The 15,228-nt window shown below is 43.6% G+C and overlaps 1 protein-coding gene across 3 annotated transcripts in view; it reads right to left on the minus strand.

Annotated features, from left to right (window-relative positions):
* Positions 1-13,392: 13,392 nt before the first annotated feature.
* Positions 13,393-15,228, minus strand: part of Rpap3 (RNA polymerase II associated protein 3) — a 34,903-nt gene continuing 33,067 nt past the window's right edge. For all 3 annotated transcript variants that reach the window (XM_038343772.2, XM_038343770.2, XM_038343771.2), the window contains one exon: positions 13,393-13,683. In XM_038343772.2, the coding sequence (XP_038199700.1) occupies positions 13,629-13,683 (55 nt within the window). In that variant the 3' untranslated portion in view covers positions 13,393-13,628. The remainder of the gene's footprint in view (positions 13,684-15,228) is intronic.

Below are 15,228 nucleotides of genomic sequence, written 5' to 3' on the forward strand. Positions count from 1 at the left end.
AACAAACTCAAGTTCTTGTTAACTGCTTGCTAGTGAGACACTTGCAACAGTTGTCATTTGCACAGGAAACAGATCTGGAAAGGATAAACTGTTGCTCCAAGTCGGGGAACTTTAGTTTCTGTTTCCATGCTTTGCAAACCTTCCAGGCGGCTCAAAGACTAAGTACATTGACTATTGTAATTGTGTTCTACATGATCAGAGTAGCAATGAAGACATCTACATCTGGCTACAATTCTGGTGACGATTGGGGTTGTTTTGTTTTGTTTTACAGTCTTTTAAGAGTCAATTAATTTAAAATTCAAAGCATGGAGGGCCGAGGTAAGCATTTCTTACTGGTCAGCAAGCATGGAGAGCCCCCTATGGCTCTGCCTGGACAGCTGGGTCTCCAGGCTGAGGCAGAGGCAAGGTTCCATACCAAAAGGCAGCCAGGCCAGGGCTTAGAGACACATTTAATATATTTCAGTAGCAGCTGAGAATTTTTATTATTGATGATATTTCTGCGTGTTCTTCCATAGCAAAGCTCAACCTCTATTAATCTCATTTTCCCTCTGATTTTATCTTCTTCTCCAACCCAAGGATTGGCACAAATTTCATGAAATAGCATTTTTCCCAGAGCGTCGGGGTGATCACTCATTAATACTAATGCATGCCTAGAGTGATTTAAAATGCCAATTAGCCGAGCATACCAGAAGCAGCAGATTAAAACAGGCCCAGAGTTTAGGCACACCTCCACCCCACTCCCAGAGAGACCATAAACCCAACAATGGACTCTCACAGGTCGAAATACCGACCTTTATCTGTCTTAACTGCACAAATGTCTTCCGCCTTCATCCCCACTCCAACCCCTCAATTTGCTATTCCTAAAACAGGAAACTAAAATGCTGAAGAACCCTCTTGTAAAATACAAGATCCTCCACAGGGCCTGGTGAGATGGCTCTGGTTAAAACACTGCCATGGTCACCTGAGGTCCACCCCTCGAATCCACATAAAGGTGGAAGGAGAGAGTAAAATCCATAAAGTTATCCTCTGACCTCCACACCCACACTGTGGCATGTTCACCAACCCCCTACACACACACACACACACACACACACACACACACACACACACACACACAAAGCAATAATAATTTTTGTTAATCTTCCAGGAGATAAACCAAATGACCAGTCTAGCACCGTTATCTCCTGAGTGAAGAGCCCAGAGCCCGGCATGTGCTGTTGGCAAACTGCTGCTAGGGCCATGTCCACCCCACCATTCTGCCACCCATGTGACCTCACCGCAGTTAGGACTGATCCCTTCCGCTGTCCACCCAGATCCTAGCTGTCCTTCCGGCTCACACCCGACCACCTCTTCTGTGTGTTCCCAGAAGCTGTCTCCACACCCGTTTGTCAACAGTCCTCTTCCGTGAGCCTCTGCCACACAGCCCAGCGTCTTTGCTGGGATCTACGAGAGTTAGTCACGGGGAAGCACAAGATTACTGACTCGGGCTTCCATGGGGAACCAACAGGCTCCTGCCAGCATTTATCTGACCAACCAAGACCAAAGAAGTCAAACTAGCAAGTGAGCATTTCTTCTTACATGCGTTCCTTAGACAAGTCCCAGGGTCCCCGGATGTGGACGCGCCCAACTGCTGATGGTAATCTCCTGCAAAGCTGCTTTCATTAGACAGGGGAGCCTCATACAAACCTTGGCTCCCTTGTTGTTCGCTGTGTTGGCTATTATACGATATAGGTTTTCTAGAATTATCTTTATCTGAGCAGGCTGCTCTTGTTGTGCCTGAGTCCTAGGACCCCAAAGAAAACCATCACCACGGAGCCACAGTTCCGAATGCAAAATCAAGGTTTTGTTTATTAAGTACGGGCTAGCACAAGTTCTCTGCTTTACAGTCTGACAGAGCAGATGGAGAAGGATTCTCTTACTATTGTAAGGGGTTTGTAAAGACAAAAACCACAAAACAGTCAAAAGGTTACAGTCTCAAAATACAAAATTACGTATCCTATATCATAACTGGCTAAAGATTAGGTAAAGCCCAGATGTCAGTTCCTAATAGGCTATTGTTATCTAAGGGGGATAGCAACAGCTCCCCTGGTTACGTCTTCCAGACATCTGCTGACCCTTTGCTGACCACAGGGGCTGTTTGAAATATTCCCCAGCTGACAGGGGAAGTTGGAGGGTGGTCAACATTCTCTGTATGACTACCGGTGGAGGAATGGGCTGCAGTCAGTGTAATATTCTGGCTCTTTAAGAGACAAGCCACGCCCACTCCCTTCCTGCCTGTTAGTTTAAATAGAGTTTTGATGTTAAAAATATAAACAAGGAAGTGTCACACAGCTAGAACTCATCCGTTTCTATTGAGGAGCTGTATAGACTGTGGCTTAGGTTAATGATTAAGAAAAACAATTGAGCCCCAGAAGCCAGGCTGGCCCTAATTCTCTTAATGCTGAAAGATGCAGTCACGGGGTTTCCATGTGCATCATTAGCCAAAACAAAGCTTTAAAGTGACTTCAGGCTGGATCAGATGTTTAATAATAACTTTGAGATGAAAAAACTCCAGAAAACAATCTAAAGTTCACAAGGACACATAACTGAGGTCAAAAACACTAAGCAACTCAACTGTTACTAGCTGATATACTTTCTTGCTAGGGTTGGTTGGTGATCAAAGGTCATGATTAGTTCCTTGAACCCATTCCTGCCCTCAATCTTCTGATTTAAGAAACTATTGTTGAGTGGGTATATACCCTAAAGATTTAAGTGCAGCTGACTGATGGGTCTTTTTGGTTTTGGTTTTGGTTGTTTGGTTGTTTGGTTGTTTGGTTGATTTTTCCAGACAGGGTTTCTCTGTGTAACTTTGATACCTGTCCTGGAACTTGCTCTGTAGACCAGGCTGGCCTCAAACTCACAGAGATCCGCCTGCCTCTGCCTCCGGAGTGCTGAGATTAAAGGCATGGGCCACCGCCACCTGGCAACTGATTGGTTTTTTTTTTTTGTATAAAAACTTAGGTTTGTGATTCCTTTAAGATTCCTTATAAGATTCTCTTTCAAGATAACAAAATGATTGATTCTTTTTTTTTGTAATGGCAAGATGCAGCCTGCCAACAAAAGAGCAGGCTGAGAAGAAATACTCTGTTTGCTCATGTTCTGTTAATCTGTAACAAGTTACTTAGATGCAAATGTATGTGGGTGATTGGGATGACTTTGTTTTTTTAATCATGTAAGGGAGATGAAAAACATGTTTTTGCCTGTACTCATTAAAAATCATTCACTTGAAAAACAGAATGTAACTACATTGTAATTTTTATATTGCCTGAAAAAATTTTGCTGGGGTATATACGCTGTAAGGGAAAGAATAAAGACAGAGCTAAAATGGGTTGGAAGGAAACCATCAAGAATGAGAGAGATAGGAGGCAAACATCAAGAATGAGAGAGATAGGTGGCGAACATCAAGAGAATTAGGAAGAGAAGGAAAGCATTAAGAGAGACAGGGACATTTCTGGATAGAGATAAGAAAAGAGAACACAGGACACAAAATGAAGGATTCAGAAGAATAAAGAAGGAAGGCATCAAGACAAAGTGTGGGTGTCTTTTCTCTTTACCCCTCAGACAAAAACGTCTTAGTCTGCAAGGACTCCGTGCCTTCCCTTTGAGCCCTGCCACTGCTGGGGGTTGGCATCCAGGCAGTAATGATTAGACAAAATAAGAACAGGATTTGGGGGGAGGCTCATTTTTTAACTATTCTCACTAAATTTTAAATTAATCTTTAGTTGGAATATACAGAAATGGGTTTTCACACAGAAATATCATTTATCATTACACTGTTCCCATCGGCCCCTACTGCCTGTCATCACGATCTCCCCTCCACTTTCTGCTGGTCCCTTTCTGCCCTCCTGATAGTTCTCCCTCTGCTTTCAGGACATAAATATCCCATCGCCCTTTCTTGTTCGCTCCTTCTCCCTCCCTTTCTGACTTCATGTGTGTGAATTTAAGTCTAGATTCAGTATACAGTATTTGTCTTTCTGAGTCTGGCTTATCTCATGCACAATAGTGGACTAACAGCCCTGTACAATCTCCATGCATTTCACAACTTCATCTTTACAGATGGATGAAATCCCCCATTGCGTGTGTGTACCGTATTTCCCGCATCTGTTCACCTACTGATGGACACCTAAGCTGGTTCCATGTCATGGCTCTGGTGAATAGAGCCACAATGGACGCGAAGCTCCCTCTCTGGGGTGAGAGAGTCCTTGAGTGATTCTGAGGAGAGAAATAGCTGAATCACAACTGCCAGCTTCTGGGGGAATCACCTTGCTGATCTCCATGGTAAATGTACCCGTTTACACACTTCCAGCAGTGAACAGGGGTGTCTTTCTCCACAGCCTTAGCTGTGTTTGCTGCCACATGTTCTCTGGATGCCAGACGTTTGGTTGGGGATGACGTGGAATCACAGAGTAGTTCGAATTTGAATTTCTATGAAGGCTAAGCATGTTGAATGCTTTTTCAAATAACAAGTGTGCGTGTTGTTTTGAGAAGTGTCTAGTTAATTTGTTAGCCTTTTATTCGCTGGATGAGTTTTTTGGTTGGGTTTTGGTTACAGATCTGACTATAGATTCTAGTATTGATCCCTTGTTGGAGGTACAGTTGGTAGAGATTCTCACATTCTGTAGGCTGTCCCTCAGAGATGGTTTCACGCAGTCCCTCCTCTCAGATGACTCTAACTTATGTCAAGCTGACATAAAGCTAGCCAGTATAACTGACCGCCGTCAGCTTGCTACACAAACGTCACTGTTGAGCCGCCTTTCCTTTATTAGTCATCCCCAAAATTATGGATTAACATCAACATCACAATATAAAACATTTTAAAATTTTACAAAGTCCCACAGTCTTTACAAATTTGAATGTGTAAAGACTTTAAAATTCAGTCTTTTTAAAATTCAAGGTCTCTTTTAAAACCTAAAATCTCTTAAAATTCAGTCTCTCAACTGTGGCTTCCTATAAAATCAAAAATAAAATTAAATGCATCCTTACTTGAAGAGGGAAGAACCAGGGCACAGTCACAATCTGAACAAAGCAAAACCAAATGCCAACTGTATAAATAATTCAACACCCAATATCTGAGATTCACTCACTATCACCTAGACTCCTCCAAAGGGCTTGGGTCACTTTTCTCAGTTGAGATTCCCTCCTCTCTGATGTCTCTAGTTTGTTTGTTTGTTTATTATGTATACAATATTCTGTCTGTGTGTATGCCTGCAGGCCAGAAGAGGGTACCAGACCTCATTACAGATGGTTGTGAGCCACCATGTGGTTGCTGGGAATTGAACTCAGAACCTTTGGAAGAGCAGGCAATGCTCTTAACCCCTGAGGCATCTCTCCAGCACAACTCTAGTTTGTGTCAAGTTGACATAAAACCGGCCAGTGTGCCCTACAACCTGAGGGTGAACTTAACACCAAAATGTATGAGGACTTCTCCATGTTCACTGACCTGGACCAGCCATGTTGGGTCCCCAGGGGGCAGGCAGGGATAAAAAGAGATCATAAAAGGTAAGAGTCAAAATCTGGGGCCAAGAGACTGAAGGACTGATGACCCAGGTCAGCGAGTTTGTTAACAATACAGTTCTTTCTATACTCCTCAAATGCGGAAGCAACATGCATGTCAGTAAAGAGTATCGGAGAGTAGAATTACAGGGAGCTTAGAATATTCCAAGGTCCCCCTTAGCAAGGTGCATTATGGGAAGGCAACCAAAGCATTTCACACTCAGTGTCTGGAATATTTAATCACATATATATGAGGAAAATGTCAAGTGCCATTTCCCAGACTGCTGTCCCACCCCCTAGCATTAGTCCCTAGCCATCCCTGCATGGCATGATTCCGGCAAGGCCAGGGGCAAGATGCCCACATTGCATCACCAGGGCTTCTGGACAGTCGCCAATCCAGTCTGGCCCCCAACAGTGTACCAGTCCTAATACTTCCCTAATAAAACACTCTAACAGAGGCAGCATAAAAAAGAAGGAAAACTCCTTTCAGGAGGAGCTTGAGATAGCTGGTCACATTACATCCAAAATCAAGAATCAGAAAGATAATGTTCCGTGAGTTCTCTTTCTCCATGTCCACAGTCCAGGAGCCCAGCCAGGTCATGGTACAACCAACAGTGGATGGAGCTTCCTGCCTCGAATAATAGAACTAAGATAATCCTCCTTGAGTGTGCTCAGAGACTGGCCCATCTCCCAGATAATGCTGAGTTTCAAGTTGAAAACTGAGAAAACTCATCGCAACCAGCCTCATGCAGCCTTCAAAGATGATGGGCAAGTACCAGGTGATTCACTATGAGGATCTGACCAGGAAGACCAAGAAGAGCTATGATTTCCTAGTTTTTAATTTTTTGTGTGTGTGTGTGTGTGTGTGTGTGTGTGTGTGTGTGTGTGTGGTGCACATGTAGAGGTCAAAGGTTGTCCCGTGAGAGACAGTTCTCTTCCTTCTACCATGTGGGTTCTTGATGTAGGTGTGTCTTCTATCTATCTGATGATTTCATTGGTTAATTAATAAAGAAACTGCTTGGCCTGATAGGTCAGAACATAGGTGGGTGGAGTAGACAGAACAGAATGCTGGGAAGAAGGGAAGTGAGTCAGATGCAATGAAGCTCTGACCCAAGATGGACGTAGGCTAGAATCTTCCCGGTAAGCCACCCTCGTGGTGCTACACACATTACTAAATATGGGTTAATCAAAATGTGAGTTAGCCAGTAAGAGGCTGAAGCTAATGGGCCAAGCAGTGTTTAAATGAATACTATTTGTGTTGTTATTTTGGGGCATAAGCTAGCCAGCCGTGTGGGATCCGGGCGGGATGTAAAGCAGGCCTGCTCGCCTCCACACTACAGGTTCTGGAGAACAAACTCAGGTCATCAGGCTTGGCAAGCACCTTTACCCACAGAGCCATCTCACCAGCCCTTGTATCCTAGGTATTGCTGGAACCATGTGACCCACTGGATCCAGAATGCCAAGTATGAGGTCTTCCCACCAACCAATAGTGGCTAGAAGCTCTTTTTGCTCTATCTGGAGAGACACTGTAGGTAGCTGAGAAATTCTTCAAATACTCGTTTCTAGCATTCATTGAGTCCATTGATGTTGACAGCAGTGAGGGACAGCAGTGGGCAAGCAGATATAGTAACAAGCAGTGCCCTCTAATTTAACAACCCTCATGAAAGCCTCCAGCATCAGGACCATTGGTACTACAAGTCCCTATGTAGGATTCAGGTGTTGGAACTCTTGAGTGCTGGTAACCAGTGAAAGAGCCCTCAGCCGTGAGTATTTGTGACTCTTTGGAATTCTTCTGGCAAGAAGGGCTGTAGACTCTCTTCTCTGGTTCTCACAGTCTACTCTCTCTTCTTATCTTCCATCTTCTGCTTGCTCTCTTCTCCCTCCTGCTGTGGGACAATGAACTTTTATCCTGTCACTTGTATTATTTTTAATAAAATGCTGATTGGCCAGTAGCCAGACAGGAAGTATAGGTGGGGTGACAAGGCAGGAAGTAGAGGTGGGGCAAGGAGAATTCTGGGAAGAGGATGCATTCTGCAGTCGTGACCCAGCCTTAGAGGAAGGGAGATGTGACTGCCTCGCCAAAAAAGGTACCAAGCCACATGGCTAACTCAGAGAAGAATTATGGGTTAATGGAAGATATAAGAATTAGTTAATAAGAAGCCTGAGCTAATGAGACAATCAGTTTATAACTAATGTATACCTCTGTGTGATTCTTTGTGAATTAATGGCTGCAGGACCAGACAGGACAGAAAACCTCCGTCAGCAAATGGTGCCCAACATGTGGACAACAACTGAGAAAGCCTGGGAAGTTATTCTAGATAGAAAAGAATACAGTTAAGCATGGCTTCTTGATAGCAGCACTTTCTCAGGTGGATTCTGCTTGCTAGAGGCAAGTGCTCTCATTTAAGAGAGGCTTTCTGACTCAGCTTTAGCTGCAAAATCTTGCAGTTCTTTTAAGAGGTCCTGCCACAAAACACTTAAATGGTGTTGATGAAAAGCTGACTGCATGCTTTTTGGTGGCGGCAGGGACCTTGAAACGTCATAGAGTTGTGGCAATAAATATGGCTCCAGCCAGTACTTCTGCCATGAGGCTAGCCTCTCAGAAAAAAAAGCTAAGGAATGGGTTGGATCCAGACGTCAAAGCCACGGCTTTCATCCTAACCATATCGTTTAGCAAATTAAAGACTTGTGTGGTCAGAAAAAGAGAGATATATAGTAAAGATAGATTCAAAGACAAAGAAAACCTCTAAATGGTTTATAATGTGTTTAAAAATATATGTAGGCTTGGGAGGAAAATAAAAAAGGATTAAAAAGTCCATAAAATAAAAAGAAAGGAAGAGAGTAATTGGGTGTGGTGGCACATACCTTTAATCCCAACACTTGGGAGGCAGGAGGCAGGCAGATAGATCTCTGTGAGTTCAAGGACAACCTGGTTTACAGAGTGAGTTACAGAAGCCAAAAATACACAGAGAAACCCTGTCTCAAAAAGTCAAAAATTAAAAATAAAATAACAGAAACGGAGTTTAAAATAAAAAAGCCATGTAAAGATGGAAAATACACAGAGAGTCTGGATACTGTATATTATTGTTTTGTCTTTGAATTGCATGACTGCTGAAGAAGGAGCAACAGCTGCTAAAAGACATTTGATTATAAATGCTGCTGGATTAATCAAAGATAGATATTTTGAAAATACCTTGATTTCAAAATTGAAGTCAAAAGGTATGTTACTTTGGAGAAGAGGATTTGCTTTTGTTTCCACAGGAAATGAGAGTCTGTAGATTCATTCTGAGTTAAGAAAAATCTGGTTTGATCAAGGAAGACCACCTGAGAATTCTCCGATAGGAGCAGATGGCCTAGATGTCTGAGTTCTACATCCAGAACAGCCTCAAGACTGCTGACTGAGATGAATCAGGCCTCACAGGATATTCTATTAATGACTTGATCATAAATCTAAATTTTCTTTAGGTCCCCATAAGATTATCTGTGCCCCCAACCAGCAGGAAGTAGCCTGAAAAACTATGCCCACATTCCCAAAAAAATGGACTCTGTGTATTATCCTTTGTTTAGAATGTTGGTTACAAGTTATTATGGATAATGGTCAGGAGAAAAGCTAAACAAAGAATATTAGATTCAGAGTTCTTGTTTTTAAAAAAAAGGGGGGGTTAAGGAGGGGAGTGTTGTGGGACAATGGTCTGTACCCTGTCACTTATATTTTAAATAAATGCTGATTGGCCAGTAGCCAGGCAGGAAGTAGAGGCAGGGCAACAAGAATTCTGAGAAGTGTATGATTTCTTTGGGACTTAACGACTGCAGGAACCGGGCTGGACAGAAACCTCAGCCAAAACCCCCCCCTAGCTTTTCTTAGTCTTCAAGTGCTATTCAGTTGTTGATGGCCACTGCCAAGATTTATGAGTACTTGCCTCTGTGGAGACATAAGAGAGGCAGGGTAGAGCTGGGGTTCCTGCCTCTGCTCAGGATCTGAGGCATCTAGAGGGCCAGTCACGAACTGGATACTGGGTGTGGCTAGAATCAGTCAGGCATCCTCTGCTGCAGTGAGCAGCACACCAGTGCACAGGTGGATTGACACCAGGGCTATTTCTAGTACTGAGGCTTCTTCTGCTGTCACACGGCACCTGGACACAGGTCTCCAAGGACTGTGTCCCCACCACATCTTCAGCAGTTAAACAATGGTTGTCAGTCCTTTGGCTAGAGAGACAGACCTGAGGCTCACAAGCTGGGCAGCACTGGTAGCTATGGGTGGCTCTGCACAATTTACAGCTGTCAGGCTGTGAGGCTATGCATGTGTGTGCTGAGATTCACAGTGGCACCTGCAGGACCCTCGGCTGTCCAGTCATGGCCCAGTGCAGAAGCTTGTCCAACCGGCAAGCTGCTACCTGAAACCAGGGCCAAGGCTGGTGCTCATCCTACTGTCAAGCGGTGCCTGCTGCCACCGTGTCCAGGGCAGCAATCCTCTGCTTCTATTTTGTTACCAGCTCAGCCTGAACACCAAAAGCAGGCAAAGAAAGGGCCACTGGAGAGGAGTCTTCACTAGATCTATGTTGCAACACCAAGGGAGATGGTGCAAGAGAGTCCCCAGACAATTCTGAGCGATCCTAAGCCACCTACTTACATAGGCTGAGAAGGGGTGCTTAGAATAGTCACAGCCTTGACACCTGTCGTAGTAGCCCCTCCCCCGGGGGGTGGGCCCCTCTCTTGGACTAGGTGAAAGTGGTTATCTAGGCCAGCGATTGCAGAAAGTCTGGAGCATGCTGTTTCTAACAGCCTTGGCAGAGGTTGTGCCTTCCGGAGCCAGGGTAATCAGCACACTGCAATCTTTTGTGTATTGTGTCAAGGGATCCAAAAAAAAAGGATCCAAAGGATTCCAGATGGCCAGTGCTGGCAAAAGGGGAGTCAGGTGACTTATAGTCCTTTTGTTCAAGGCAGTTCAGGCTGCCTAGGCATGCTAGAACTATTCATTAGGCAGTCAAATGGCCCCATTTTCAATGCTGGTGCTTGTTTACAGGAAAACAAACATAAACAGTATACAAACATAAATGAAAGAACTTAATATCAGTAGTGATTTTTTTTTAGATTTCAATAATTTTTTGTTGTTTGTTTTTTTGTTTTCAAGACAGAGTTTCTCTGTAGTTTTGGAGTCTGTCCTGAAACTCATTCTGTAGACCAGGCTGGCCTCGAACTCACAGATCCACCTGTCTCTGCCTCCTGATTAAAGGCGTGTGCCACTACTACTTAGCATTCAACGGTGATTTAACAGTGCTTTAGACCTACTGAGTGTCCAAGGACAGGTGGATCCCCGTCTCTCAGCCCAACGATGGACAAGCATGTAAGACACTCTGTGCATTTCAGCAACCACAGTTGACTGGGAGGTGGGGCTTCTGCATCTCATATGGCATACGACCTCAGTCCCAAAAGCCTGTCAGCAGGTACAGGCTCTGCTCAGTTACAGCATGGCTGCCTCTGGGACTTGAGTGAGACTGCTCCCCAGCAGGCTCTGATGGTTGAATACTTGGTCCCAGGTAGGTGGTACTGTTTGGGTAGGTCTAGGAGGTGTGGCATTACTGAAGGAGATGTGTCACTAGGGACAGGCTTTGGGATTCCAAAGACACACATCATTTGGCTTATTGTCTCTCCTTCCTGTTTGTGGAACGTGAGCTCTCAGCTTGTTGTTCTTACATTTCCCTGCTGTGGCACTTTAACCCTCTGGAATTGCACATCCAAATAAGCTCCTCCTTCTGTCAGTTGCCTTGGTCAGGTGTTTTATCATAGCCTCGGGGAACTGTCTCCCTGAGGAATTCTGTCACCAGCTTGTGGAGGAGTCCAGAGTGGTGGGAGTGATGGGCAGGTGAAATGTTTTGATAACATAAGCCATTTCTAACTTTGCTTTCCTCCCCCTCCCTCTCCAGAGCACTGTCTTCCCTGCTCCCTGGCCACCCCACTCCCTTCTGCCCATGTTTGTCTCTGAAATTTGCACTAATTTGTCTCAGTGGGGAATCACGGAGACAGAGGATCCATGAAGTGGCATATGGCTCCACCTCATTTAGAAACACGTGTTGAGCCTACATGGACAATGCTGCTTAGACACGCACTCACACATTCACACATGTGCTGTGCATGAGAAGGGGCAGTCCCCACATGCCTCTCCAGCTTTTTGAGGGTGAGTGGTCAGGGCATTGTAGTTTTGTATTGTCTTCCTTCCCCGTGGTGAGAGAATTAAAAACAAGGCTAGCTCTCTAGTTTAGGAAAGGGGTCTCTCCCATCCCTGCCTCTATCCCAGACCCCTACTCCTCCCTTGCAGCAGAGAGATTGCCTCTCTTCTCTAGCCTTCCTGCCAGTGAGCAGATTTTTGCTGAGGTGAATTCGGACCTTGTTTATTTTCCCATCTGTGATGCAGCTGCATATCCACTAAATCTCTCGCTGTGCCTAGTCCGCAATGTCTGATAAGTCCTGGGAGTCTGATTGATTTGGGATCCGCCTGTCAAATTTTTTGTTTTGTTTGGTGCCAAAAGAAAGGCTAAATGAACACTAAAATGTTTTGCTTTCTGTAAATAAAAATGTGTAATAAAAGGTCAGTTAAAACTACAGAAAATGGCAAAACCAATATGCAGTGAGCCCGAGTTAAAAGTCAGTGAGGGTAAGTGCAGACATTATAAACAAATGAGATAAAGGGACAGGGCAGGGAAAGGGGGAAAGAGGAGGATCAAAGCTAAAGAAACAAATCAGAGAAGCAGAATCTTATGAAAGAGAAGACACAAAGTCAAGGATTTAGGAAAACTTATATTAGAAAACAAAACCACAATGAGAAAGCCAGTAATCATAAATGAAGGGGAATAAAAAGTCAAAACATAAAGCCCTTTCAAAAACAACAAAAACCCAACAAGATAGTCAAACTAGTTCTAAAAGTGTACCAAAAATAAATAAATAAGTAGATAGATAGATAGATAGATAGATAGATAGATAGATAAAGGAGAAACAGAAGGAAGGGGTATGGGGGTGACAGACAATGGCTGCTCAATAATTTAAGTGTACATTGGTCAAATGCATGAAGGAGAGTGACAGATAAAAGTATTTTTAATTCAATAAGTAAAAGCACTACCAAAAATAGTTTTGCATGTTTTCAAGAAACTTAAATACTAGCTGAAGGAACTGGAGCCTGCTCTGTGCAGGGAGGATCAGCTGACCTGTCTTCCCCATGACTGCTGCCGGTGCTGAGTCTGGACTAGTGCCTCATGTCTACCCAGGCTGTCTTCACTTTGGGGGAGCCTCTTGTTGTGTATCAGGGGCCCCTATTGGCTACACTCAGCTCTGTGATGTGTAGGCTGAGCAGGCTCTCCTACCCTCCCTCAGGCTCACCAGTTCCTGTCACCTCCCAAGTGTTAGGAGTGTTGGAAGCAAGCACACACTAAGATCAGTCAACACTTGAACCCCAGAACCTTACACACAGGAAAGGTTTTGCAAACAGCCAAGGGTTACAGAATGTAAGGGCTTGCTCCAGGACTCACCACCAATACTCAACTATGTGCAACAGAATCGGATTCCACAGCAGCAGCTGGACTGTAACTGCCAAGTCTAGTAAGCTGTGGGCATCCCACACAGGACCCTCGAGAAGCCCAGGACTTGTGGTCACTCCGCTGTGGTGTAGAGGAAGGAGGGAGACCACGCTGGAGTCTCTCCAATACCCTCTCCAAAGAAATCACTTTATTCATGTGGTAATGAAGTAACTTTGTGTGTGGTTACAAAAATCTGTGAAACTATAAAAATGTTACAATTATGAGACACTGAAGAATGTAACTAAATATAACATTTAAAATTACTTATAAAATACTGACCCTTACAAGTATATCTCATTATTTACATTTTTTTATTTTCATAAAAACTTAAGTGTTTTTGAACCATTTCTCATTAGTACACTTTACATGAATTAATACCATCGAGATGAGAGTCCTCTCAGGTATGATTTCATTCATTTTTAAAAGTCAAACAAAACACTTGATTTCAGTGAGAAAAATAATGTATACGTAAAAGACGAAGACAACCTCAGCAGTCATGATCAGCCACCATATCTTTTCTTGAGTTCTTCAAGAGAATCCTTCAATTCTGATTTTTCTAAGTGATTGAATAATGCATCTGTGACTGAAAAAGAAAATAGATTGTATATTACTCTCGCTTTAAAAAACTATGCGAAACATAAATTCAAGAGATTATTTAACCTGTCAAATCAAGAGATTTTAACTTTAATCAAGAGATAAAAGCAATAACATTTTTCATAAATTCTAGTTTATAGATTTAAAAAGCTAATATGAAAAGAATACAGCAATCCAGTATTTCTTTCCAAAGTATTTTGCTACCAGTATAAATTTCCCTTACATCCTCGAAGACATCAGTCTAAGCAGTCCACACTCAACACTTGGCAAACAATGACAGTCCATGCTTCTCAACACTAAACTGGGACAAACTGTCACTTGACAGTGGTTAGAGCAGAGTGCTTCCACGTCTCACTCAGCACACAGCAGAGACCAACCAAGACCCTGCTGGTAGGGTGACCTGAAGAACCAGCTCACGCTCAGAGCACACCCTGAACTTAGGCTGCTGGAGGGAAAGACACTCATTTGCTATGTCCCAGCACTAAGGCCTAGGGAAGGAGGCACAATTTCTGTTCTCATGGAGCTTTCATTCTGCCTGAGAAAGGGAAATAAATGCACAAGCAGGGAAAGGAGACAGAGAAGGGGATGAGCAGTGGAAGGCGGGAAGTTATTCTGATCAGGGCTGATGGCAATAAAGTGACAACAGAATGAAGTGGTGAAGATATGGGAGTAGGAACTCAAGACTCAAGAAACACAGGCCTCCAGCGCAAAAGCTTGGCAAGATGGCTCAGCAGATGGAGTACTTGCCATGCAAGCCTGATAACCTGAGTTCGACCCCCAGGACCCACATCAAGATGGAAGGAAAGAACCTATTCCAAAAGCTGTCTTCTGAGCTATACAGGCACGCAGGCGTGTACACACACACTGGTAATAACAAAAGCTGTCTTCTGAGCTATACAGGCACGCAGGCGTGTACACACACACTGGTAATAACAAAAGCTGTCTTCTGAGCTATACAGGCACGCAGGCGTGTACACACACACTGGTAATAACAAAAGCTGTCTTCTGAGCTATACAGGCACGCAGGCATGTACACACACTGATGATAACATGATGATGGAGATAATTTTTAAAATGCAAAGCTCTGTTGTAATTTTTAAAAATGACAAAATAAAGTCTTCTAGAATAGTAATAATATCAATACTGACTAGGAATTTGAGAGGAATGTTTTTGATGAGCTAAAACAGAGGGCTGGGGATGTGTTTCAGCTGGCAGAGTGCCTCACAGTCATGTAGCCCTGGGTTCAACATGAGCCAATGGTTGTGGTGGCACAAACCTAAAATCCGAGATAGTGACAGGAGGTCACAAGTTCAAGGTTATCCATAGCTACAAGTGAATAAGGCTAACCTGAGATACGTGAAAACCTGTCTCAAAAACAAAGGAAAATAACAATCTTTGACTCCATTACTCATTCTCTTTAGTGAATTTACATCACTATTTACTAGGTTCCATGAAGCTGTAAGGCCAGTTTGGTTCTAACATACTTTCTCTTCACATAAACCCAGAATGACTGTTTATACTTAGTTGAGTTCTG

This window comes from Arvicola amphibius, chromosome 9 (genome assembly GCF_903992535.2).
Source record: "Arvicola amphibius chromosome 9, mArvAmp1.2, whole genome shotgun sequence".
Lineage (NCBI taxonomy): Eukaryota > Metazoa > Chordata > Mammalia > Rodentia > Cricetidae > Arvicola > Arvicola amphibius.